This window comes from Sus scrofa, chromosome 14, assembly GCF_054392235.1.
Source record: "Sus scrofa isolate SSC_HxYL_T2T_F1_AM1 chromosome 14, Sscrofa_HxYL_maternal_Yorkshire_Landrace_v2.0, whole genome shotgun sequence".
NCBI classification, from domain to species: Eukaryota; Metazoa; Chordata; class Mammalia; order Artiodactyla; family Suidae; genus Sus; species Sus scrofa.
The window spans coordinates 133,791,774-133,819,498 of NC_139396.1; the positions used below are offsets into that span (position 1 = coordinate 133,791,774).

At 44.1% G+C, this 27,725-nt stretch overlaps 1 protein-coding gene and 1 pseudogene across 1 annotated transcript in view; one reads left to right on the top strand and one right to left on the bottom strand.

Annotated features, from left to right (window-relative positions):
- CPN1 (carboxypeptidase N subunit 1) overlaps positions 1–20,662 on the bottom strand; it is a 30,433-nt gene extending 9,771 nt beyond the window's left edge. Inside the window, exons 1-5 of the mRNA XM_003483537.4 lie at positions 20,303–20,662; positions 14,474–14,670; positions 7,564–7,719; positions 3,849–4,031; positions 2,681–2,792 (exon numbers count right to left, since the gene is read on the bottom strand). Coding sequence (XP_003483585.1) covers positions 2,681–2,792; positions 3,849–4,031; positions 7,564–7,719; positions 14,474–14,670; positions 20,303–20,522 — 868 coding nt within the window. The 5' untranslated portion in view covers positions 20,523–20,662. The remainder of the gene's footprint in view (positions 1–2,680; positions 2,793–3,848; positions 4,032–7,563; positions 7,720–14,473; positions 14,671–20,302) is intronic.
- LOC106506107 (uncharacterized protein C11orf98 pseudogene) lies at positions 15,633–16,000 on the top strand (annotated as a pseudogene).
- Positions 20,663–27,725: the final 7,063 nt, after the last annotated feature.

Below are 27,725 nucleotides of genomic sequence, written 5' to 3' on the forward strand. Positions count from 1 at the left end.
TTGGAGAAAAATTATAGCCTGTTTCATTGGTTCTCTTCCTGCATCGGAATCACCTAGAAGACTGCGCCTTCCCAACAAATGCCAGGTTGCTGGGCCTTAGCGCCAGAGTTCCTGATTGAGCAGGTATGGGGTGGGCCACCATATGTGCATTTCTTTTTCTTTCTTTTTTTTTTTTTTTTTTGTCTTTTTCTAGGGCCGCACCCGCGGCATATGGAGGTTCCCAGGCTAGGGGTCTCATCGGAGCTGCAGCTGCTGGCCTACACCACAGCCACAGCAACTCAAGATCTGAGCCATGTCTGTGACCTACACCACAGCTCACAGCAACACTGGATCCTTAACCCACTGAGGGAGGTCAGGGATCGAACCCACCACCTCATGGTTCCTAGTCCGATTTGTTAACCACTGCGCCACGACGGGAACTCCCATATGTGCATTTCTAACAAGTTCCCAGGTGATACTGAAGATGCTGGTCTAGAGACCACACTATCACTTTGACATAAATTTCATGATCTTGGAATTGCATCCCTATAATTTCGGGTAACGATTCTCAACAGGAGATATGGGGCAGGCTTTCCCAGGGGATAGGAAGGGATAGGGAGGAATGAGTATAATTTGGAGAAGTATATTTTCTATTTTAAACTCAGTGGGGGAGTACTGCTTCCCTAATGCAAAGTCAAGAAAGTAAAGTGCAACAAAATCTTGCCTTGGGTTCAAGTGAGTTTTCAGCTGCAAGAAGTCTTCCACCTTCCCCAGTACATGGTGACTCCCTCATTGCCTGCTCCCCAGCCCCCAAAGGACCAGCCATCAGCTCAGCCCTCATCCGGGAGCTTTCCACTGCCTGGGCTCTGAGAGGTCAGATGTGAGAAGGTGGGGAAAGATACGATTCCTAAGAGAACCTGGCTTCCCGCTTCAGCTCCTCACTGTCCTTAGGTTTCCTGTCTAGGGAAGGTTCATGAACAGAAGTTCTGTCTTGACCCACAGTGATGGGAAAAGCCAAGGGAGCAGAGATAAAGCCTTTTTGCTGAAGTTCTGCTATGTTATCAATAGCTGATATCTGTGGGAGACTCCTGATCATGGGAAATGGGCAGGCAGGGTACAGAGAGCACAAAGCAGGCCAGCGTCTTTCCTCATCTTCCCTATGTGAAGCATACTTCATGCTACTATGGAAAAAACTTACCAGAGTTTCTAAATGATCTTTGTGCATTATTTTATTTAATACTTACATCAAAATTACAATGCAGGAATTCCTGTAGTGGCACAGCAGAAACAAATCCAACTAGGAACCATGAGGTTGAGGGTTTGATCCCTGACCTCGCTCAATGGGTTGAGGATCTGGCATTGCTTCGAGCTGTGGTGTAGGTCGCAGATGTGGCTCGGATCTGGTGTTTCTGTGGCTCTGATGTAGGCCCACAGCAACAGCTCTGATTAGAGCCCTAGCCTGGGAACCTCCATATGCCGCAGGTGTGGCCCTAAAAAGACAAAAGACAAAAAAAAAAAATTACAATGCAAGTAGTATAATTCTTAAAGTAGAGATGAGGAAATTGAAGCACAGAGAGGCTAAGTAATTAACCTGAAGTCAAATAACCAGTGAATGGGCAAGCCAGGTTTTCAGCCCAATGTACCCTTAGAGCCTATATTCTTAACCTCTTGACTACATGATTCCTCTCTTATGCCCTAATCCACTATGCAAACCACCAGTTTTAAAGGACCACAAGATGTCCTGACCTCCATTTTAAAGAATCACAAGATAGGAGTTCCCACTGTGGCTCAGTGAGTTAAGAACCCAACTAGTATCCATGAGGATGTGGGTTCGTTCCCTGGCCTCACTCAGTGGGTTAAGGATCTGGTGCTGCCGTGAGCTGCGGTGTAGGTTGCAGATGCAGCTTGGATCTGGCATTGCTGTGGCTGTGGTGTAGGCCGGCAGCTGTAGCTCTGATTCAACCCCTAGTCTGGGAACTTCCATATGCCACAGATGCAGCCCTTAAAAAAAAAAAAGGGAATCACAAGATGATGTTAGAGAGTTCCCATTGTGGCTCAGTGGTAACGAACCTGATTAGTATCCATGAAGACAAGGGTTCGATCCCTGGCCTTGCTCAGTGGGTTAAGGATCTAGCATTGCTGTGAGCTGTGGTGTAGCTCCCAGACATGGCTCAGATCCTGCATGGCTGTGGTGTAGGCCAGCAGCTGCAGCTCCTATTTGACCCCTGGCCTGGGTACTTCCATATGCCTTGGGTGCGGCCCTAAAAACAAAAGCAGAAAAAGACCAACCAAAAAAACCCCCAAGATGATGTTAAATGCCAACTTAAGACTTCCTCATTTTTCAGATCTCTACCCGAATGCAAATAGCGTTCCGTTTCCCTGAAGGAAAATGATAACTTAAAGGGAAAGATGAGGGAGTTACCATTGCGGCTCAGCAGAAACAAATTTGACTAGTATCTATGAGGACACAGGTTCGATCCCTGGCCTCGCTCAGTGTGTTGGGGACCTGGTGCTACCTGAACTGTGGTGTATGTTACAGATGCAGCTCAGATCCCGCCTTGCTGTGGCTGTGTAACCCCTAGCCTGGGAATCTCCATATGCCAAGGGTGCGGTCCTAAATAGACATACAAATAAATAAGGAGAGAAACGAGCCCCAGTATGCTTCAGGTAGCACCACTTTTGTGCCCAGCACTCCTCTTACCCTTGCTGAGAGAGTACCAGGAAGCCCCGTTGGTGATGCCATCTGGGAAGTAATCCCCACAGTTCCAACCTTGGTGCATCCATCCATGTGCATAGGAGTAGACCTTGGCCAGCTGTAGGTCAAGTAGGCAGAAAATGACCTTGAGTGACCCCAACTCATACAGCAATGCTCAGTACGCAGAAGTAGGGTGTGGCCAAGAATCCCACTAAGTATAGATAACTAATTATTTTCTTGAGTTAAAATACCAGCAGGAATAAAGACATTTTGTGTGTGTGTGTGTGTGTGTGTGTGTGTGTGTGTGTGTGTGTGTAGAGGACCAGAGTTAGGAGACTTGTGTTCTGCTTTCTCCACTATTTGGGGACCAAACTTCTTCAAGTGCAAAGTAAGGGGTGGGGTTGCTCCCTTCCTTTTCCAGTTGCATTTTGTAAGAGAAATCAAAAAGCAAGCAAATAACTATTTTCTTCACCACAAAAAGAATTATGTATTGGGGGGTGAGAAGTATGTGTTGGAGGGAGGGGAATATATTCAAAATATCTGTAAGTCTCTGTCATTACTATTTTATAACAGTGGAAAAAACGAAATTATTGGAGAAGAAAATAATATCCTTGCTATTCAAAGCAACAACTGGTGTTCTTCTCTATATAATTCATTAACTGTTGAATTAATGATGTTATATTCTATTAATTATACATTATTAATAATACAAACTAAAAAATAACTAATCTGTTAATTGTATTCCATTGCTATTTTGAACTATTATGCAAGCCATTTTTGTGCACATGGTCTATTTTTCATTAATATAGCCTTATTACCAGAAAATTATAAATTAGATCCCTCCACCTCCCAAATTCACATTTAGCGCATTGACTTACTGCCAGCAAGCTCTATTATGCTTTTGGCATATTTCTCGCTTGTCATTAAAGTATTTTTTTATATTGTGGTAACTGTGCTATAAGGCTTTTCTATTTACTAACTTTTTCATGAATTTATGGCTTATCACTCCAAACAAAATGTAATATACTAGACCGTAAGCTCCTAACGAGCAGGAGGTATTTTCAATCACTTTCTGTTGCCTCATTCCTGCTAGGGTCCTGTGCCACTGATTTGACCTATGTCGTTCTCCTGAGCCCCGATTTCTTCTGGCTAGACAGGAAGCCATGATGCATACCTTCTGGAAAAGCTTGTCATCAGGCGTGGGGGTAGTGGTAGGGTGGCGGAAACCTCGGACCCGGTGCTCAAGGGACTTGTCATATGGGTAATTGGCCACTACTGCCCCTCCATGGAGATTGGCTGAAAGGACAAAGTTGAAGGAGCGGATCCACTGGATCACAGCCTGGGTCTCAGGTTCCACCTGAGGAGAGATGAGAGCCTGGTGGTAAAGCTGCAACTGGAAGTGCCAAAGGGCTGTTCACATGAGTTTGTCAGGGAGTGGCCTGAGAGAGGACATGCCTGATGGGAAGTGGCCTGAGAACAGGACATGTCAGATAGGAAGTGGCCTGAGAGGATGGCATACCTGACAGGAAGTGGCCTGGGAAGACGACAGCAGGTCTGAATAAAGCAGAGTCCTACCAGATATGAGAAGTGCAGATGGGGAAATTTTGATCTTTTGCTTAATAGTTTTAACAATTAAAAGTGAATGCAACCCTTTTTCAAAAGGAAATCTCATATGGAACCCCAATATTCAAAATAGCTAAAAAGAGGTCATCCAGGGCAGTGAAACTATTATGCATGATACAAAATGGTGGATACATGTCCTGATGTATTTGCCCAAAGCCACAATGTACCAAAGAAAGAGTTAACCCTAATTAGGTAACTATGGACATTTGGGTGATAATAATGAGTTAATATAGGTTCATCAGGAGTTCCCATTGTGATGCAGTGGTTAACGAATCTGACTAGGAACCATGAGGTTGCGGGTTCGATCCCTGGCCTCACTCAGTGGGTTGGGGATCTGGCATTGCCATGAGCTGTGGTGTAGGTCGCAGACATGGCTCAGATCCCGCGTTGCTGTGGCTGTGGTGTAGGCTGGCGGTTACAGCTCTGATTAGATCCCTAGCCTGGGAACCTCCATATGCCACAGGTGTGGCCCTAGAAAAGACAAAAAGACCAAAAAAAAAAAAAAAAGGAAAAAAAATATATAGGTTCATCATTGTAATAAATGATGTACCACTCTGGTTGGAGATGCTGATAATGCTGATGTATGGTAATGCTCTATACTTTCCACTCAATTTTACTGTGAAACTAAAACGGCTCAAAAATAAAGCCTATTTTGTTATTATTTTATTTTTTAGGGCCACACCCACAACATATGGAAGTTCCCAGGCTAGGTGTCAACTGGGAGCTGTAGCTGCCAGCCTGCACCACAGCCACAGCAGCGCCAGATCCAAGCTACATCTGTGACTTATACCACAGCTCATGGCAATGCCAGATCTTTAACCCACTGAGGGAGGCCAGGGATCAAACCCATGTCTCACGGATACTGGTCAGATTCATTACCACTGAGCCACATTGGGAACTCCTAAAGCATATTTTTAAAAAGAGTGGAAACAAAGAGCAGTTTGAATTAGGGTAACATGGTTGGAGAACTCAGAGACCCAGATGGGCCTCTCTCTGGCAACAACGCAAGGGTTCCCCAATATACTCATGGCTCCAGTGGTTTCTGGAGCACCTCTATAGAAATGTAGGGCTCTAGTAAATATATCTGAAACGTTCTGGTTTACAGCAATGGTTTTCAACCTCCACCTTCCCCCAACACATCTGCTGTGATGCTGACACACAGCACACTTTTCTGTGCTCACATCCAAACGTCACGAATTAGAAGTAAATGTAAAATGGGCCAGCCTTGGCTAAACAGTGAGATTTTACTCTTTCTCTTGCAGATTATATTGCTAGTGAGTGACAGTAGACTCTAAGGAAAGCCTTGAATTTACTGGACTTGCAGTATAAGTAAATAATGTACAGTCTTCATTGTTCTTCCTCCCCTCAGGATGGATGTGCTTAGGCCATGTGGTGTTAATGTGTTAGTGGCTCCTCCTGCATTAAAGGTCAGCTGTGAAGGCCCTTATCGCTTCCATCCCAAGGGAGACCAAATGAATAATGTTGAGTCTTACCCAGTAACAGTGGATATAATCCCAAAGGCAGCAGTCCTGCTCTGTGACCAGGACTCTGATGCTTTGAAGCAATACTTTCTCCATGTCCTAATTCTCTACCCATCAAGACAAGGCCAGTTTCTCTCCTTTAAGACTGTCTCATCAGGAGCAAGAGACTTCTCGTTGTCCTTTTTTTTTTTTTTTTTTTTTTTTTTGTCTTTTGAAGGCCGCACCCGCAGCATATGGGGGTTCCCAGGCTAGGGGTTGAATCAGAGCTACAGTTGCCAGCCTACGCCACAGCCACAGCAACTCCAGATCCGAGCCATGTCTGTGACCTACATCATAGCTCACAGCAACGCTATAGCCTTAACCCACTGAGCGAGGCCAAGGATTGAACCCACTTCCTCTCCCCAGTCTCTAAATTGAGATATTCACAAATAGAATGTTTAAAACTAGCCCATACAGTGTAAGAAACAGGGTAACGGTGATGCTCCAGGGATGGCAGTACTTATTCCAGGGAGCAGACCCACCATTAGGATGAAACCATTCAGTTCCCAGGGGGTGGCATTACAGGCCTCCTAGGGAGAGAGGCCTGGGAGCACCAAACGGGATCCTTTGGTTGAGAAAGTAAGAGAAATGAGAGTACGGTGAAGTAGCCAAGGGTCCCACAGAAAGGAAAGAGGAAGAACTATAAGGTTGAGATGCCTTGAATCACTTTCTATAGTTAATTTTTGATAAGCATATAGTTCATCACATGTAGAGAGATTTCGCTATGGAATGTTAAGAGGACACTTTTGACAGTTTAGTGTGTGTATAGAATGCTGGAAAAGGAGTCAGAAGACCTGGGTTCTGTTTTATTTTTTCTAATTTGTTATTATTTTTTGGCTCCACCTGCAGGATATGGAAATTCCTGGGCCAAGGAGCAAACCCGTGTCACAGCAGCAACCGGAGCCACCGCAGTGACAATATCAGATCCTTAACCTGCTGTGCCACAAGGGAACTCCCAGAAGACCTGGGTTTTAATGCTGAGTCCCTCAATTACTCACTGTGTGAGTTTAAATGATTTCATCCAGGAGTTCCCCTTGTGGTGCAATGAGATCAGCAGGGTCTTGGGACATGGGTTCGATCCCTGGTCTGGCACAAGGGTTAGGGATCTGGCATTGCTGCAGCTGCAGCTTGGATAGCAACTGTGGCTCGGACCTGATTCCTCGCCTGGAAGTTCCATATGCCATGGTGCAGCCAAAAAAAAAAAAATTATTTCATCTATAGGTAATATCTGTAAAATGGGGATGGATAACACTGCTTGATGCACTTATCACACAGTGTTATGATGATCAGCTGAAACCCTAGCTGAGAAAGAACTCTAAAACTGTAAAGTTCTGTGCAATGGTATGATACCACTTTTTCCTCCTTCACCACTCTCAACACTAACATCAAGTAGTCTGCATTCAGTGAAGGGCTCTATGCAGGGGAGGGAATAAATACAAAGAAGCTTATGATACAGTTACCACAGCTCTGGACAGATTAGCACAGAATTAAGTTGATGCTTGAGTTCCCTGGTGGCCAGGTGGGCCTAGTGGTTAGGACTCAGTGCTTTCACTGTTGGTGCCCGGGTTCACTGCCTGGTCTGGGAACTGAGATTCCATATTAAGTTGCTGCACACTGCAGCCAAAAACAAACACACACCAAAAAAAAGTGAATCTGAATTCTTGCTTATTTAGTTAATGTGAAGTTTGCGAGAAGAAAATCCAGATACTGATTTACCTGCTTCTGCAGGCAAACTTCACCTCTTACCTGACTTTTCCAGTTGTCTGGAAGGGGCAAGTGGTGGTTGGGGCCTCCGTTCTTCTCATTGTAGTAGATGTAGGTATTGAGATCGGGGAAGTTGCGGTTCAGGTCCACTCCATTTGCATTGTTCCTGCCAATCAGGTACCCAGAGATGTTCCGGCCCTAGTGGGAAAAGGGAGAGATGAAAGATGAAGGGTTTTTGTGTATTTGTTTTGTCTTTTGGGGGCTGCACTCACAGCATATGGAGGTTCCCAGGCTAGGGGTCGAATCTGAGCTGTAGCTGCTGGCCTACACCACAGCCACAGCAATGCAGCATCCAAGCCACGTCTGCGACCTACACCACTGCTCACGGCAACGGCAATGCTGGATCCTTAACCCAATGAGTGAGGCCAGGGATCGAACCCATGTCCTCATGGATGCTAGTCAGTTTCGTTAACCACTGAGCCACAACGATAACTCTGAAAGATGAAAGTTTCATACTGATTCCTCTATCTGAAGAACACTGTATAGTTCTATTTCTGCATTAGTTTGATCTATCAAATGATGTCACATTTTCCTCAACTCATCCTAAGTCCCAGGGGCATGGTTTCCCTGTAGACCATGTGCTGAAGGTAGAGATCCCAGGAGAAGGTCTAACAAAAGGAGGATGTTGCAGGATAATGGGAAACCCTACTTTTTTTTTTTTTTGCTATTTCTTGGGCCGCTCCCACGGCATATGGAGGTTCCCAGGCTAGGGGTTGAATTGGAGCTGTACACCAGAGCCACAGCAACATGGGATCCGAGCCGTGACGGCAACCTACACCACAGCTCAAGGCAACGCTGGATCCTTAACCCACTGAGCAAGGCCAGGGATCGAACCCGCAACCTCATGGTTCCTAGTCGGATCTGTTAACCATTGCGCCACGACAGGAACTCCTGGAAACCCTACTTAAAAAAAATTTATTTAATCAGAATGGTAAAGGAATATGCAGCGAGAAAGTACACTTTTTCAGTTATATAGATATATTTCAGATTATTGTCCATTATAGGTTATTACAAGATAGTGAATATAGTTCCCTGTGCTCTACAGTAAATCCTTGTTGTTTGATCTATTTTATGTATAATAGTTTGTATCTGTTTATCTCAAATTCTTGATTTATCCCTCCCTTCTCCCTCTCCCCTTTGGTAATCATAAATTTGTTTTCTATCTGTAAGTCTGCTTCTGCTTTGCATATAGATTCACTTATATTTTTTTCTTTTTCTTTTAAAAATGGCCACAAAACTGTGGCATATGGAAGTTCCCAAGTTCCCAGGCTAGGAGTCTAACTGGAGCTGCAGCTGCCGGCCTAAACCACAGCCACAGTCACATGGGATCCAAGCTGCATTTGTGACTTACACCACAACTCAGGGCAATGCTGGATGCTTAACCCAGTGAACAAGGCCATGGATCGAACCCACATCCTCATGGCTACTGGTCGGGTTCTTAACCCACTGAGCTGTGACAGGTACTCCTCTAACTTACTTCACTTAGTCTGATATTCTCAAAGTCCATCCATGCTGCTGCAAATGGCAATATTCCATTCTTTTTTATGACTGAGTAATATTCCAGCCATAAGCAGACAATTATTTATTTTCTTAAACCAACTGTCTGTTGATGGGCACTTGGTTATTTAGATGTTTTGGCTACTATGAATAGCACTGCTATGAGCACTGGGTATATGTATCTTTTCAAGTAAGTTTTCATCTTTTCTAGATAGATGCCTAGGAATGGGATTGCTGGATCATATGGTAGCTCTATTTTCAGTTTTTTAAGGAACCTCCGTACTGTCTTCCATAGTGGCTGTACCAAATTACATTTCCACCAACAGTGTAGAAGGGTGGGAACCCCTATTTTTAAAAAAACAGCTTTATTGAGATATATCTTACATACTATAACATTCCCTCATTATATGTGTACAATTCAATGCATTTTAGCATGCTTACAGATTGTACAACCATTCCCACAATTTGAGAATATTTCTATCGTCCTGAAAAGAAACCTCATGCCTATTTGCAGTCACTCTAACTTTTACTCCAGCCCTAAGTAATCACTTTCTGTCTCTATGGATTTGCCTTTCTGGACATTTTGATAAGTGGGATATATACAGTGTGTTAGGCTTTTTTCACTGGGCAGAATGTTTTTGAGGTTCCCCCATGTTGTAGCATGTATCAGTACTTCAATCCCTTTTATTTCCAAATAATTCCACTACATGGATTTAACACATTTTGTTTATCCACTCACCAGTTAATAGACTGTTTAAGTTTCCTAGGGCTGCTGTAACAAATTACCACAAGGCTAGAGTCTGAAATCAAGAGGTCAGCAGGGGCATGCTCTCTGAATGCTTTAAAGAAAGATCCTTTGACTCTTCCAGTTTCTGGTGGCTGTTGGCAATCCTTGGTGTTCCTCGGCTTCTAGACACATCACTGCAATCTCTACTTCCGTCTTTACATGGCCTTCTCCCCACTGTGTTGTGTCTTTGAAACAAATGGTTTTCTTCTTATAAGGACACCAGTCACAGCTGACTTACTCTCCCTAATCCAGTATGACTTCATTTAAACGTCATTGCATAGGCAAAGACCCTGTTTCTAAATAAGATCACATTCACAGGTTCCAGGTAGACATGTACTGGAGGGGGCCAGAGGGATACTATGAAACCCATTATACGGTTTGCTTCTACTTTTTGGCTATTGTGAATAATGCTGCCATGAACATTCGTGTACAAGTGTTTGTGTGAACACATGTTTTCATTTCTAGTTATCTAATAGTAGGGATTGCTGGATCATAAGGTAAGCTCATACTTAACTTTTTCAGAACCTGCTAAACTGTTTTCTAAGGCAGAAACCACCCCTGTGCCCCCCTCTTTATTTGTTTGTCCCTTAAGATCCATGAGCAATAACAACTTCCTGGATCCCTTAATCTCTCTCTGCTCACATTTCACATTTCATCATGTATTCACACATTCATTCATCCATTTAATCATTCCACATCTATTTCAGTCCTTCAAAGCCTTCTGGCAGATACTAAGGAAAGAGATGGGACATTATCCTAGCTTTCTAGGAATTCATGGTATATGTGGGGAGATAGATATATACAAAAATACTTAAAATACATGAAATAGTGGAATAGAGCTGAGGTCACAAGCCCTTACACAACTGAAATTCAATTTGATATTCTGTTTGGTATTAGAGCAAGGAAACAGTGTCCACTGAAGCCCTGTGGACTGGGAGCGGGGAGCCTAAACTGGTGGCCGGTCCTGGAAGCAGGGGAACAATGGGTCCTAGAAGGCTACACACTCAATGATGTACCACTACCACTCTCATATTTTTCTAAGAACTCTTTATTATTCTCAGATTTCTCTATTTTTCATGGCATTGTGCTCATATTTTATTCTTAGATCTCCTTAAGAACATTTTTTTGACACTCTCTTAAGTTTCCTGTATCAATTTTGTTCCAGTGGAAAACATTTATATGATTTTTTTCCATTTGGAGTTTGACTTTTCACTCCAGTGAGGTAATGATTTTCATTATGCTTACAGGGGTCTCCTCTGCTTGCTCATGTATAACCATGAGACTCATAACAGTCCATATTAACAGTTATGATAATTTACCTGTCAGCTGGAGTTCCCGTCATGGTGCAGCAGGAACCAAGCATCAAACTAGGAACCATGAGGTTGAGGGTTCGATCCCTGGCCTCGCTCAGTGGGTTAAGGATCCAGCGTTGCCATAAGTTGTGGTATAGGTCACAGATGTGGCTCGGATCTGGTGTTGCTGTGTGTAGGCCAGCGGCTACAGCTCCGATTAGACCCCTAGCCTGGGAACCTCCATATGCCATGGGTGTGGCCCTAAAAAGACAAAAAGACCAAAAAAAAAAAATGTACCTGTCAGTCAACTTACTACTAACACTGGGTCATTAGTTAGGCTGGTAGGTAAGGACTTCCCTTAACAGAAAGATCCCATGAACAGGGTTGGTTTATTAGTTTCCTATTACAGGGCAATTATAAATGACCACAACCTTAGTGGCTTAAACTTGCACTATCTAGATAGATCTTACACTTTTGGAGGTCAGAAAACAGAAAGGGGTCTCACAAAACTAAAATCAAGGTATCAGCAGGGCTGTGTTCCTTCTGAAGTCTCAGGGGAATCTGTTTCCTGACTTTTCCAGCTTCTAGCCAGACATGTTCCCTGACTCATGCATGGTCCCTTCTTTCATCCTCAAAGCCAGCAGCATAACGTCTTCAAATCTCTCTTTGACGATGATTTTCTGTCTCCCTCTTCCACATTTCAAGGACCCCTGTGATTGGTTACACAGGACCCACCCAAATAATCCAGGATATTTTAAGGTCCTTTGATGAACAACCTTAATTCTGTCTGTAACCTTTGCCACATAACCTAACATATTCACAGGTTCCAGGAGTTAGGACTTGATCATCTTTGGGAGGTGCAGCAGTATTATTCTGCCTTACCTACAGGTAGCTTCACATTTTGGTGGCCAGGCAGGTCTTCCCTAGGTAGCCATATGGACAGGTTTCCTCTGGGTATGGCAGGTATCTCTGGGAGTTTGAGAACCTGATGGGTCCTCTCTTGGGTTCAGGTTCAAGATCTGCTCCCCTTGAACTCATACATAGCAGGTGAGCAGAGGTGACTGGCTCCCCAGAGATGGCTCTAGGATGCAGTGGGCTGGCAGGGTATTCCCCATTTCCCCCTCCCCGACCTCATCCCCAAAAGGATGTGGGCAGGTCTGAGGTGCTTCTCCAGTCTCCCCACGGCAATTCAGGGAAGGACCACTAGGACAGCAGCCAGGCTGGGTTCTCCCCCGCACCCCTTTTGAATTGGCTTGCTCTTTTGGAAACTCAAGTCTTGAGGCACATTAATGTCCACCTCTCTGATTTCCAGTGTGTGTGGGGGTAATGGGGACTATGTTTTCTTTTTTCATTTGTTGAGTCATGTCCGCAGGAGACTGTAAGACTGAAAGGGTCAGATTTGTATTTGGTTCAATATCTTGGCTCCATTTCCCGCTCTGCTTCTTCTCACCCCCCAGCCCTATCCTCAAGCAGGTTTAAAATGGGATGGGTTATTAGAGGAGAGATGCTGTGGGGTTCTAACTTGTATGGGATGGAGCCCCACTAGTATGGGTCAGATTCATGAAATCAGAGCATGGAGGGTGGTTGCCAGAGGCTGGGAGGAGGGGAAATGAGAAGTTACTAGCAAAGGGGCATCAAATTTTTTTTTTAAACCTTTATTATATATATATATTTATTTATTTATTTATTTATTGCCTTTTCTAGGGCCACTCCCGCAGCATATGGAGGTTCCCAGGCTAGGGGTCTAATCGGAGTTGTAGCCGCCGGCCTACACCATGGCCATGGCAACGTGGGATCTGAGCTGTGTCTGTGACCTACACCACAGCTCATGGCAATGCCAGATCCTTAACCCACTGAGCAAGGCCAGGGATCGAACCGGCAACCTCATGGTTCCTAGTCGGATTCGTTAAACACTGCGCCACGACGGGAACTCCAGCATCAAGTTTTGATTGAACAGGATAGATAAATTCTGCAGATCAGCTGTACAAAGTTGTACTTACAGTCTACAATACTGTACTGGGCACTTAAAAACTTTGTTAAGAGGGTAGCTCTCATTTTGGGTGCTCTTACCACAATAAAACAAAATTTTAAAAAGTAAAAGTACAACATTATAAGTCAACTGTGCTTCAGTTTTTAAAAAAGTGGTGGTTTAGTCTTAAACACAAAAAGACTTTCGAGACTACTCTCAAACATATTTTTATGTTTGTTCGTTTTTGCTTTTTTAGGGCCATACCCAAGGCATAGGGAGGTTCCCGAGCTAAGGGTCAAATCGGAGCTACAGGTGCCAGCCTACGCCAGAGCCACAGCCACGCCAGATCCGAGCTGTGTCTGCGACCTACTCCCCAGCTCACGGCAATGCTGGATCCTTAACACACTGAGTAAGGCCAGGGATCGAACCCACAACCTCATGGTTCCTAGTCAGATTCATTTCTGCTGCACCCACAACAGGAACTCCTCAAACAAAATTTTAAGTGGGAAAAAAACCTCTTTAATTTATACCCCCCTCCAAAAAAACCCTCCAAACAAACCAGGTTTAAACACAGTTTTAAAGGAATATATCCATGTTTACTGCAGATGCCTGGCCTCATTGCTGAGAATTCTAATTCAGTAGACTGTCATGGGGGATGGGGGGACCACGGCATTTATATTTCAAAAATCTTCACCTACACCTGATACACAGCCACAAAAGAATTGCTGATTTAAAGTCAGGCACACTAAAACTTTGAATTTTTGTTAGGAAATAAAGTAAAAGCTCATAAACATTTTTTCTTATTTGCCCCCTGCAAAATGTGACTCTAAAATAATTAAAAAGCTGATAAAGGAAAAAAACCACTACAGAAATATAATAAAGAATCTAGAACTAACCCACCTCCTTGCAATTCTGAGAAAAGCTCCTTCTTTGTCTTTCCCCCCCAAACGCGAATGGAAGTATAGTGTGGGAGGAAGCAGAATATTTAGGGTTTGAAGCTAAAAGTTTGGGGAAGAAGGGCTATTTTGCAAGATCCCTTCACACCTGTTTAGTATTTCCCAGTTGACCCCATGTGGTCCCTGCTATTGCCCCACCGACCCTCACAATGACACGGAGAGGTCAACTGGAAAGGCGCCTCGGAGGGAAGCAGAGCACAGAGAGAACCCGCATCCATTGCTTAGGGCGCTACAGGGCTGAAGCCAAGACTTCATGCTTTCTCAGGTTTTTGCTCTATCACATCGTGGCATTTGTAGTGGGACAGACCTTGTCCCCTGGCTTTTCCTTGCTGCCTAAGAGGGCTCTGATCTCCGCAGGGCCTACCCCCCCCCCCGCCCCCGGGCTCCGTACCTGGGCAGCAGCCACCTCGTAGCCATCAGGGTTCATGGACGGCAGGATGTGAATGCGCGTGCTCTCCACCAGCCGGACGATCCGCTGGTTCCCGTTTCGGAACTCCTCGCACAGGAACTCCGACAACTGCAGCAGCAGCTCACGGCCCAGCACCTCATTGCCATGCATGTTCCCCACATACTTGACTTCTGGTTCCACTGCCAGCGGGAGAAACAGACATAGGGAGATTTTTTAAAAAGTTGGGGGAAGTTTGCAAGCACCAGTGATTCCTAACAATGCAAAGGTCGTTCTTTTTGTCAGTAATGAATAAAAGAAAGCCTCGTGCTATTGTTAGGTCTTTTCTGATAATCCATGTGCCTCCTTTGAACAAACTGCAACTACAAATGCTATCAAAATACATGCCAGGGATAAAAATGTCTACTATTTATTGAACCCCTTCTGTGTACTAGGCATTTATGTTCTTGCGAATCTTCAAGAAAACCTGTGAAGCAGGCATTATTAGCCTTAGGATGAGGGTCCTGAGAAGGAGTTCAGTAATTTATCAGAGGTCATCCAGCTGATTAATAACAGGGATCAAAGGAGTTCCTGTCATGGCTCAATGGTTAACGAATCCGACTAGGAATCATGAGGTTGCGGGTTCAATCCTTGGCCTTGCTCAGTGGGTTGAGGATCTGGCATAGCCGTGAGCTGTGGTGTGGGTCACAGAGGCGGCTCGGATCCTGCGTGGCTGTGGCTCTGGTGTAGGCCGGTGGCTACAGCTCCGATTGGACCCCTAGCCTGGGAACCTCCATATGCCACAGGAGCGGCCCAAAAAATAGCAAAAAGACAAAAAAAAAAAAAAAAAAAGGGGGGGGGGGATCAAAGCCAAGGTGGCACGGAGGTAGCTTGATGCCTTTCAGAGACAAATCTTTTCAGGATAAGGATGGTATTTTCCCAAGATCTGCTGGCCTAAAGTTCTCTAGGTTATAGCACCACAGTTCTTAATCATACCAGTTGAAAATTTAATTTTCCTCATTCTCAGGAAACTAAAATCTCCCCTCATATCTGAGAATGCCGTGTCTTGAGACACAGAGTAGGAAGGAGTCTACATGTGTTGGTTGCATTCCTAAGTCTTTTCTTTGGCTGTGTTAACTGTTCGGTTGAAGTAAGAAGTGAGGTCATGAGCACAACCAGGGGTGCTCCGGGTGGGAAAATCAACCAGCCCCAGAAGGAGCTCAAGAAGCTGTTCAAGCGGCGGTGGGTGTTGAGCCGGGAGCAGTGACTGAAGCACCGTGTGGTCAGAGCCGTGATACAGGAAGGGCTGATCACACGGCACCACCTCAGGAAGTGGGCGTCAACATTCCTCCATCTGGGAAGAAGTGCAGAAAACTCCTCCAGCAGATCTGGCTTGCACAGAAAGAGAAAGCAGCAATGGAAGTGGAAGCCCTCTATGAACTAGCTAGCACTAGAAATTCAGAGCCAAAATTGAAAACGAAGACAAAAGCCCCCCAGGATGTAGACATGGAGGACCTCACAAATCAGAGCTGATTGCACACCCCTCGCGCCAAAAGATTCTCAGCTGGAGACAGGAGAAGACTCCATGGTCGTTTCAAAGGACTTTGGAGAAGGCGTTGCTCCTTTTCACTCTCCCCAGGGTCCTCTTCCCGGATGGCCTAGTGACCTGACGTGAAGGGGTGTATTGAGAGGAAGAGGGTGGAAAAGAAAGATTGGAGAGGGAGGGGGGTTCCTGGTCAGTCCGCTCTATTCGTAATAAAGCCCTAGAGTTCTCACTGAAAAAACAAACAAAAGAAGTGAGGTCATGAAAAGAGCCTCGAGAATCACTTAAAGAAAATCATTCCTGGAGTTCCCACTGTGGCACGCTGGGATTGTTGGCGTCTTGGGAGCACTGGGAGGCAGCTTCGATCCCCAGCCTGCACAGCGGATTAAGGATCTGGTTGTTGCTGCAGCTACAGCTTAGATCCAACTGTGGCTCAGATCTGATCCCAGGCCTGGAAACTCCATGTGCTGGAGGAAGGTCGGGGGAAGAAAAAAAAAAAGAAAATCATTCTTGTCCCTTTTGAAAAGGAAGGAGAAAAGCTCTTTCCAAGTGAGTTACCTTCTACCCAACACTCTCCTGCCTCCATAACTTTTCTGAGTCTCTACCTCTTCATCACCGCATGTCTAAGTCCCCCTCACTGTCCTCCTAGGCTCATTTCAAATGCTCCTTACTCCACCAAGCCATCCGAGTTTTCCTTGCTGGGAGAGAACTCGCTGCTGAATGTCCCTGTGATGACACTTAAACCTCCGACTGTGACTTTTGCCCAATTTTGTACATGTCCTATTTCCTTTCCTTTGGACCTGGGCTTTGAAATGTATGCCATTTTTAATTTTCTTTAGGATACAATCCATTGTTATTTATCTTGGTAAAGATATAGCAATCTTTCCCAAAGGCATGTCTATAACCCATAAGGATTGTATGGTAGATTTTCCATCATGTGCATCCTTTAATTTTTGCATATTTCTTTCCTCTTACTATGTCTTGCTTACTTTTCTTGTTAGGTTATCTCTTCTTTTAGAAAGGATGGTGACAGATGGAAGGTAGCATTCTTCAACATCCTTGCTCAGCAAAATAAAATTTGGAAAATATATTTTCGTCCCCTCGAATCTCTCTTATTCACTAAAAATTGTATATATATGTAACTGTGTCTGTTTAACGCCTGTGAAATCCAAAAGTCTGAGAATCACGGTGCTATAGATCACCTAGCAAAGTGCTGTGCTCTTAGCAGGTGCTCTATGTAAAATGCATTTGTCTCTACTTTCCATAAATCCAGAATACAGCCACATCTCCTAACAACCACTGCTGTCATTCTGGTTCAAGCCCTCGCATTCGAGTGCCTGGATTTTTACAATAAATCTCCTACTTAAACTCCTTGCATCTGCCCAGCCATTCAAGTCTATTCTCCTGAGTCAGCAGTTGGCAAACTTTTCCTGTAAAGGACCAGACAGTAAATCCTTTGGGCTTCATAGACTATTGCGCCTTTTTTTTTTTTTTTTTTTTCGTTTTGCCTTTTCTAGGGCTGCACCCACAGCATATGGAGGTTCCCAGGCTAGGGGTCCAATCTGAGCTATAGCCGCCAGCCTACGCCACAGCCACAGCAACTCGGGATCCAAGCTGCGTCTTCGATCTACACCACAGCTCAAGGCAACGCTGGATCCTTAACCCACTGAGCAAGGCCAGGGATCGAACCTGCAACCTCATGGTTCCTAGTTGGATTCGTTAACCACTGAAATCCTGGACTATTGCGTCTTTGTTGAAGGCACTCAGTGCTTCCCGTGAAAACAGACATAGATGATACAAAAACAAATAGGTATGACTGTGTTTCTGGGAAACTTTATTTACTAAGACAGATAGCTAGTCCTCAAGGTTCTAGTTTGCTGACCCTTGTTCTGATAGATCTTTTAAAAATTTGAGTAAGATCATGCACTCTTCTGCTTAAAACCCTCCAGTGGCTTCTCACTTCACTCAGAGCAGAAACCAAAACTTCTGCAAAGGCCTGTCAGGCCCCATGGGAATGCCTCCTACCTTAGACTCCCGACAGCTCTGCTGACCTGGCTTTTCCACCGTTCACTCTGCCGAAGCCACAGGGGCCTCCTTGATCCTCACACACGCCAAGCACAGTCCTGCTCCTCCTCTGTCTGCAGTGTTTTCCTTCCCAATACCAATACGGCACCTCCATCACGTGCTCAAAAAGCACCTCAAACGTTTCCTAAAAAGCAACAACCCCATCCCCCCACTCAACCCACAATCCTCCACGGCTCCCCCTTTCTCCTTCCTGGTTTCTTTTTCTCAGTGGCACTTCTTTTCTTTTTTTCTTTTTTTCTTTTTTTTTTAATTTTTGTCAGATGCTCTTTTATTTTTTTATTTTTTTTTAATTTTTTTTTTGTCTTTTTGCCATTTCTTGGACCGCTCCTGCGGCATATGGAGGTTCCCAGGCTAGGGGTCTAATCGGAGCTGTAGCCACCAGCCTACGCCAGAGCCACAGCAACGTGGGATCCGAGCCGCGTCTGCAACCTACACCACAGCTCACAGCAACGCCGGATCGTTAACCCACTAAGCAAGGGCAGGGATCGAACCCTCAACCTCATGGTTCCTAGTCGGATTCATTAACCACTGCGCCACGACGGGAACTCCTCAGTGGCACTTATTTTCATCTGATATAACACATATTTTACTTAGTTGCCCATTTATCGCCAGCCTTACGCTGCTAGAATGAAGCCCTGAGGGCAGGGTCTCTGTGGTCTATTCAGAGTCTATCAAAGCGCTGGAGTAAATAATCAGGAATATCTGTGGGATAATTAAGGAATGAATGAAAAGAATGAATGGATGGACAGCTAAAGTACAGAGAAAAGAGGGATTAGGGAGTCAGAAGAGCAGGAAAAGCTTCAGGAAAAGCCTTCGATGCTAGAAAGCAGAGGAGCCACCAAGGAAGGGGCATGGAGTGAGGGGCTAAGCCTCAAGGTTCATTAGCACCCACAAGCTGCCACAATGAACACACAACCCGAGCAAAAGCAGTGCTTGCTCTGCAAGCATAGCTTCAAAGCAAGGCCCTGCCCTCACCTCGACTTCCCTGAGCCAGTCTCCCACCCCTGCACTGCACCTGCCCTCCCCACTGGCCACGCAATATTCTGAAACTCATGGACAGGATCCACTGGGTGTGAAGTTGTCATTGAAGGTTTTTAAGCAAGGGAGAGAGGGGATTAAATCCATATTTGGGCATCTGGCATCTGGGTCTTAAACGAAAGGTTTGGAGAGTGGCGGCAGTTAAGAGTTAGGGGAACAGTCCGAAGCCTTGAGCAAGAATTTAGCCAGATGGTAATGGGATTTGGGCTGGAGGGAAGGGTGTGGAATGGAGAGGAAAAGAGAGATTTGAGGGTGACAGTTTGAAGCAGGAACTGACATACCTGAATGTCACAACTGCTGTAAATGAAGCCATAAGGAATGAGAAACAAATGTCCATCAATAAACAAACAGTGCGACATAACCATGCAACCATGGACTATTATGCAGCACGTAACAATAACGTAGATCTACATTTAGAGACACAGATACTATTCATCAAAGACTATGAGATGAGAAAAGCAAGTATAATATGATTCCATTTTTATATAAAACTATGTATGTGTGTGTTTGAGGGAGGTGGCTTAAACATGCATAGAAGAAAGTCTAGAAGAATATGCATCAATATGTCAACAACGATCAGCTGTGAGTGGCGGGATTATGGTGAGGTTTTTTTTTCCTTATCTAACTGCTATTTTTATCTAAACATGGATTCCTTGAATAATAGAGACAATCTAACAAAAAAGAATGAAATGAATATCCTAGACCTCAAACTCTCTCCAGGACCCCATACTCTTATCATACTGTCATTCCCCAAAGGGATACCCTTAAACTCTTGTACGTTTCCTGGCAGAACTAGAAGGGCTGGTCCTCCGGAGGCATTAGCTAGGGGCGGGCAGAAGAGGAGCCAGAAGGGAGAAAGAAGGGTAACGGGAGGGAAAGCACGGGGGATGGAATGGAAGCAGGGAGCGAGACTCACCTTTTACCAATAAGGTCTTGAGCAAACAGAACCCAAGGAGGAGGAACAGACTGGAGCCTGCCTTGGGCTTGGAACCCCCCAGAGGCAGGGGCCTTCTGAGGGCTAAGCTAGGAAATATGTGGCCCAGGCTGAGGAGGTGGTGATACACAATGGGGGAAGGAGTCCACGGACTCCCGGGACACTACCCCAGTTACCGGATTGGGAAGGGAAGGGTCCTACCCCCCACACACTTGAAGACCTGCTCAGGGCTTACAGGGCTCGTGGTTTCCAGGGTAGTCACTGAATTCCAGCACGTAGAGGTGTCTCCCCTTCACGCTGCGCCCGATGCTGTAAACCCGAGTGATGTAGGGGCATTCGTTGTGCACCTTGTACAGCGTTCGCACGAGGTCATCATAGCGGTGGTGGCGAAAGGTCACCGGGGCAACCAACTTGAAGAGAAGGAGGTGGAGGAAGATTGCGACCAGGTCTGACATCTTGCTGGGCTTTTTCAGAGAGTCACTAAAACGGACCCCACTTCTTCCACTAACCAGTCAGAATCCGAGGGCCAAGCTCGTCCTAGTTTCCCCTCCAGTAAACACCCGTGTAATGGGACCCAGGAAAGAAAGTTCAAAACGGTCTCTCCTGAGCCAGAAATTATTTGTGTGGCTCTGGAATAGCTGCTCATCTCCCCTCCCCCATCGCCCAGCCTCTCCTAATCCCCGAAAACCCTTTGAAAGGTTTTTGCACTTACCCAGATTGGGCAGTTTCACTGATTCTGGTTTACTGATTAACCGGATTGTAAACAGGCTTCAATAAATAGTTGCTTATAACCCTTTGATTCCCAGAGAATTTTGAGAAACTTGGCCTGTCCTTGTGCCCTATTTTAAAGCACAGAGAGGAGTATTAAAATAGAGTACTCTGTTCTTTTGATTCACCCTGCATCCTATCTTTCTGAAGCATGGTTCTGTCTTGGCCCTTTTCTCCTCAAACATCTTTCAACTGATACCACTAAGAAAATGAAAAGATGAGCCACAGGTTGGAAGAAAACAATTGCCACTCATATATCTGACAATATACCCAGAATAAATCAAGAACTCTTACAACCCAATTTAAAAGTGGGCACAAGCTCCCAAAGCAACAGAAATAAAAGCAAAAAGAAACCAGTGGGACCTAATCAAACCAACAAGCTTTTGCACAGCAAAGGAAACCAAAAAGAAAACAAAAAGACAATTTATGGAATGGGAGAAAATAGTTTCAAATGATGCAACTGACAAGGGCTTAATCTCTAAAATACACAAACTACTCATACAACTCAACAGCAAAAAAGCCAAAAAACCAATTGAAAAATGGGCAAAAGATCTGAATAGACATTTCTCCAAGGAAGATATACAGATGGCCAACAGGCACATGAAAATATGCTCAATGTCACTGATTATTAGAGAAATGCAAATCAAAACTACCATGAGACACCATCTCACACCAGTCAGAAGGGCCATCATTAATAAGTCCACAAATAACAAATGCTGGAGGGGGTGTGGAGAAAAGTGATGGGAATGTAAGCTGGTACAACCTCTATGGGGAATGGGAATGTAAGCTGGTGGGAATGTAAGCTGGTACAACCACTGTGGGGAACAGTATGGAGGTACCTTATGAGCCAGAACTACCATATGAGCCAGAAATCCCACTCTTGGGCATATATCTGGACAAAAGTTTCCATAAAAAAGACACATGCACCTGTATGTTCATTGCAGCACTATTCACAATAGCCAAGACATGGAAATAACCTAAATGTCCGTCGACAGACAATTGGATTACGAAGATGTGGTATATATACATAATGGAATACTAATCAGCCATCAAAAAGAACAAAATAATGCCATTTGCAGCAACAGGAGGGAACTAGAGACTCTCATACTGAGTGAAGTAAGTCAGAAAGAGAAAGACAAATACCATATGATATCACATATCTGGAATCTAATATATGCCACAAATGAACCTTTCCACAGAAAAGAAAATCATGGACTTGGAGAATAGACTTGTGGTTGCTAATGGGGAGAGGCTGGGGGAGAAAGAGGGGGAGGGAGTGGGATGAATGAGGAGCTTGGAGTCAATAGATGCAGACTATTGCCTTTGGAATGGACTAGCAATGAGATCCTGCTGTGTAGCACTGGGAACTATGTCTAGTCACTTACAATGGAGCCTGATAATGTGCGAAAATAGAATGTGTACATGTATGTGTAACGGGGTCACCATGCTGTACAGTAGAAAATTGACAGAACACTGTAAACCAGCTATAATGGAAAAAAGTAAAAATCATTATACAATAAAAAAATGTGGGCAAAAGATCTGAATAGATATTTTACTGAAGTAGATTCATGAATTATTAATAAACACATGAAAGATGTTCAACGTTATTGGTCACTGAGGAAATGCAATTTAAAACCACAATGAGATACCACTTCATAGCCACTAGAATGGCTATATTCAAAAAGACACAATAAGTGTTGTTGAGAATAGGGAGAAACTAGAACCCTAACCAACATATCATCGATGGGAACATAAATAGTGCAGCCACTTTAGAAAACAGTTTTGCAGTTTCTTAAAAGTCTGAACATATATTTACTACACAACCCAGCTATTTCACTCCGAGATATCTACCCATGAGAAACGAAAATACATGTCCACACAAAAACTAGTTATGTGAATGTTCATAGCAGTATTATTCACAATGAATGAAGAGTGGACACAATCTAAACATCCATTACCTGGTGGATGAACAAAATATGGTGTATTCATAGGATGGAATATCATTTCACAATGAAAAGTACTGATATTGTACAAGATGGGTGAACATTAAAAATATTACACTCAGTGAAAGACAAAAGGTCACAGATCATAGGATTCAGTTCATATGAGATGTTTAGAGAAAAACATAATAGAGACAGAAAAGTAAATTAGAGGTTAGATTGGGGTGATTGTACAACTCTGTACATATACTAAGATTCACCAAATTATAAATGGGAAGCAGATGAATTTTATGTTATACAAATTATATCTCAATAAAGTTTTTCGTTTTTTTGGTTTTTTTTTTCATTTTTGGCCGCCCTGCGGCACATGGAACTTCCAGGCCAGCATCAGATCCGAGCCATAGTCATGACCTAAGCCAAAGCTGTGGCAATGCCAATTCCTTAACTCACTGTGCTGGGCTGAGGATCAAATCTGTGTCCCAGTGTTCCCAAGACACAGCCGATCCCACTGCACCACAGCGGGAGCTCCAATAAAGCTGCTTTTAAAAAAAGAAATAAAAATAATTAGGTACAGCCCTCTCCCCCAGGTTAACTATAAATTTATCATAAAACACAAAAATCCCATACCTAGGATTTCCTGTCGTGGCTCAGTGGTTATTGAATCTGACTAGGAACCATGAGGTTGCAGGTTCGATCCCTGACCTCACTCAGTGGGTTAGGGATCTGGCATTGCTGGGAGCTGTTGTATAGAATGTAGATGCGGCCCAGATCCTGTGTTGCTGTTGCTATGGTGAAGGCTGGCGGCTACAGCTCTGATTAGACCCCTAGCCTGGGATCCTCCATATGCCTTGGGTGTGGCCCAAGAAAAGGCAAAACGACAAAATAAATAAATAAATAAATCCCATACCTACCCAAGAGAACAAAGATTTGTACTTAAGAATATTCATAGCAGCATTATCCACAAGGACCAAAAAATGGAAACTACCCAAATGTCCATCAATTGGTAGATAAATAAAACATGTGGTCTATCTCTACAATTGAACAGGATTCAGCAAAAGGAAGGAATAAAATATGCTACAACATGGATGGACTTCAAAACACTATACTAAGTGAAAGGAGCAAACATAGGAAACCCACTTATTGCATGATTCCAATTTTAAGAGATGTCCTACGAAAGTAAACCTACAGAGACAGAGGGCAAAGCAGTGACTGTCTAGGGCGGGGAGTAGGAGTTGGGAATGGAATTCACTGTAAATGGGCAGGAGGGCTCTCAGTGGAGTGATGTGGATGTTGTAAAACTGGGTGACGGTGATGGTTGTACAACTTGGTAAATTTACTAGAAATCACTGAACTGCACACTGAGAATGGGTGACTTTGAGGGCATGCAAATTACACTTTTAAAAAGTTGTTTTTTATAAAACAGTTTCAGTGGATTTCCATGCACTGGAGTATCAAATCAACATGCTTCTGCCTGGTTTCCAAGTCCCTCCTACCAGGTCCAATTGTGACTTCTCTCCTGGGCAGCCCCTGCTACCATCTTTGGAGTGTGCCCTCATTGCCTGCCTTCCTGTTTGCTGCTCCTGCTGTTTCCCCAGGTAGCTTAACCCAGCTCTAAACCCTAGGTCTTCCTCATGTCCCCTTATAACTGCTGTTACCATCACTCTTTGTATCTCCAGTCTTCTGATTTGCCTCTTGTGCGTTATCCACCATGCTGGGTGTTAGGCTAGAGCGAGGCCCTGCTGGTGTACCATTCCTGCCATCCAGAACATTCAACAGCCTCCAGCACAGAGCCTCCATGGAGCACAGGTGCACATCTGTGGAATGAGTGAACAAACAGACTTACCATTGACTTTTCCTCTTGCAACCTGTTGCTCTGCCTTCAGCAAACTTTCCCAAAGAAATCCTATGATTTTATAATCTGTCAGCAAAGACAGCTATCAACTCTTGGATATATTGGGTGAACAAAGTATAGCCAGGTCAGTGTGGTCCAAGGATGGTCCAGAGAGTTGGCCCCAAAAACATACCAAACTGGCAGTACCACAGAATGAAAACTCTAGGATTTTATACCCACTACTAAAATCCCATAATTTTCTGGTGAGATTCTGACACCCCGGTGGGGAGGGCAGGCGTCAAGAGAGAAGGCCCATTTCAAGGGCGTCACTAATGCGGTTACACACAAAGCCCTTGACCTAGGACTGATGACGTAAAATTTATATTTTAAGGTAGGATTGAAAAAATTAAAATTTAAAAATTAAAATAAAAATCTCTGTGTTTGTTTGGACCTCTTCCCTGCCTCCCTCGTATGCAGTGTACACCTGCATTACACATTAACCAGAGCTCCTGAAAGATGGCCTGCTCTACTGTAAAGATCAATATTTTTTTCTTTCTTCTGATGCTAGCAATGTAACTTCTTAAAAGAATAGTGTTCTTTCCAAGCTCTGCAGAAGGGCATGGTGACTTGCTGCTGGCCTTGTATGGGTCTACCCAAATCATGTATCCTTGATGAACTTTATGTAAAATATCGGCATGTCATTTGGATGTATGATCCTTTATCTGGAAAATGTATATGACCACACCTTTGACTTCTAACAGGTGAAACAATTTTCAGAGCTTTCTGAGAATCTGCTCCCCAGGTTATAATCCTCAGTCTAGCACAGATAAAATTCTTTTTTTTTCCCTTGAGAGTTAATTGAATTTTGGTCAACAGGACAATATCTACTGTCACTACTGAAGGCTTGGTTTAGTGGCCCCTTGATCACCCCCAAGTTATTTCTCTGCAGAAGAATTCCCATTTCTCTGGCAAGTGTACCTGTAGTTCTTATGGTGACCTCACTCATGCTGAAGAGATGACACCCATTCTCTAGAAGGGGGATGTACCCTCCCTGCCTGTATGAGCCTCATGGATGCTAGTTAGATTCGTTAACCGCTGAGCCACGATGGGAACGCCTTTATTTTTTTATTTTTATTTTTTGATGGGATAGGATATTTAAAAAAAAATTTTCTGGCGTTAAGATATAATTGACATATAACTTGTGTACATTTCAGGTATACAAAGTGATAATTTGATACATGTATACATTGCATATGACAATCACATTAGGGTTCATTAACACCTCCATCATCTCATGTAACTGTGTATGTGTGTGTGTTTGATGAGAGCATTTAAGACCACAGTTTGCGGTGAGTAAATGCAAACTATTACATTTAGAATGGATAAGCAATGAGGTCCTGCTGGGTAGCACAGGGAACTATATCCAATCACTTGTGATAGAACATGATGGAAGATAATATGAGAAAAAAATATATATATATGTACGACTGGATCACTTTGAGATACAGCAGAAACTTACAGAACATTGTAAATCAGCTATACTTTAATTCAAAAAAGTTAAGGAGTTCCCGTTGTGGCGCAGTGGTTAGTGGGTCCGACTGGGAACCATGAGATTGCAGGTTCGATCCCTGGCCTTGCTCAGTGGGTTAAGGATCCGGTGTTGCTGTGCATTGTGGTGTAGGTGGCAGACGCGGCTCAGATCCTGCATTGCTGTTTAGGCCGTGGCTACGGCTCCAACTGGACCCCTAGCCTGGGAATCTCCATATGCCACGGGAGCAGCCCTAGAAAAGGCAAAAAGACAAAAAAAAAAAAAAAAAAGTTAAAGATCTACTCTCTTAGCAACTTTCAAGTATATAACACACTACTGTTAACTATAGATACCATCTGTACATAAGATCCCCAGAACCTGTTCACCTTATAGTTGGGAGCTTGTACATCTCATTCCACCCCAGCCCGGGCCCCAGCCAATGACCATTTTACTCTGCTTCCAGAGTATGGCTTTTGTAGATTCCACATATAAGTGAGATTATATAGTATTGGCCTTTTTATGTCTGGCTTATTTCACTTAGCATATGCAGAGGGATACAATTTTTTTTTTTTTTTGTCTTTTTGCCTTTTCTAGTAGGAAACCCTACTCTTTTTTTTTGCTATTTCTTGGGCCGCTCCCATGGCATATGGAGGTTCCCAGGCTAGGGGTCTAATTAGAGCTGTAGCCGCCGGCCTATGCCAGAGCCACAGCAACTCGGGATCCGAGCCTCATCTGCAACCTACACCACAGCTAATGGCAACGCTGGATCCTTAACCCACTGAGCAAGGGCAGGGACCGAACCCGCAACCTCATGGTTCCTAGTCGCATTCATTAACCACTGAGCCACAATGGGAATTCCAGAGGGATACAATTTTAAATGCAAGTTTGACTCCCTCTTAAGCATTTGACCTTAAGTAATTAACTTCTACAATCTCAGCTTCTTTCTATAGAAGATGGAGAAAAAACAGCTATTTCCTCATGAGTTGTGCAGATCAAACAAGATAATGTAGGTAAGGCCTTTTGCACAGTGTCTGGTACACAGTAAGTGCTTAATAAACACTAGTAGTATTAATAGTAGCAGCAGCAGCATTAAGCATCTATCTGCTTTGTGCTAGAGACCAGGCCAGGTGATCGGGATACAATTCATTCACTCAACAACAATGAGTAAAGCCTTACTTGTATTATTATTATTTATGATATAGAATAAAACCAACAAATTTCCATGACCATGTGGTGCTCACAAGCACTGTATTCAGGGAAGAGCAATGGATGTAATGAACCACACTGGCCATTGAGCAAGCTGTCACCTAACCTAGTTCTGGAGGATCCGGGAGGGCTTGCTGGAGGATATGTGGGCACTGAATCAGATCCCAGAGTCCTGCTTCCTCCTGTGGTAGGGGTAATCACGGCGCCCATAGGTGTTTGCCTCCTAATCCCTGGAGCCCATGAATATGTTGTGTTACTCAGCAAGAGAGAATGAAGTTTGCAAATGGAATTAAGGTTGCTGATCAGTTGATTTTGAGATGGAGAGATTGTCCGGGTGGGCCAGAGTGATCACAAGTGTCCTTACAAGTGAAAGAGGAAGGCAGGA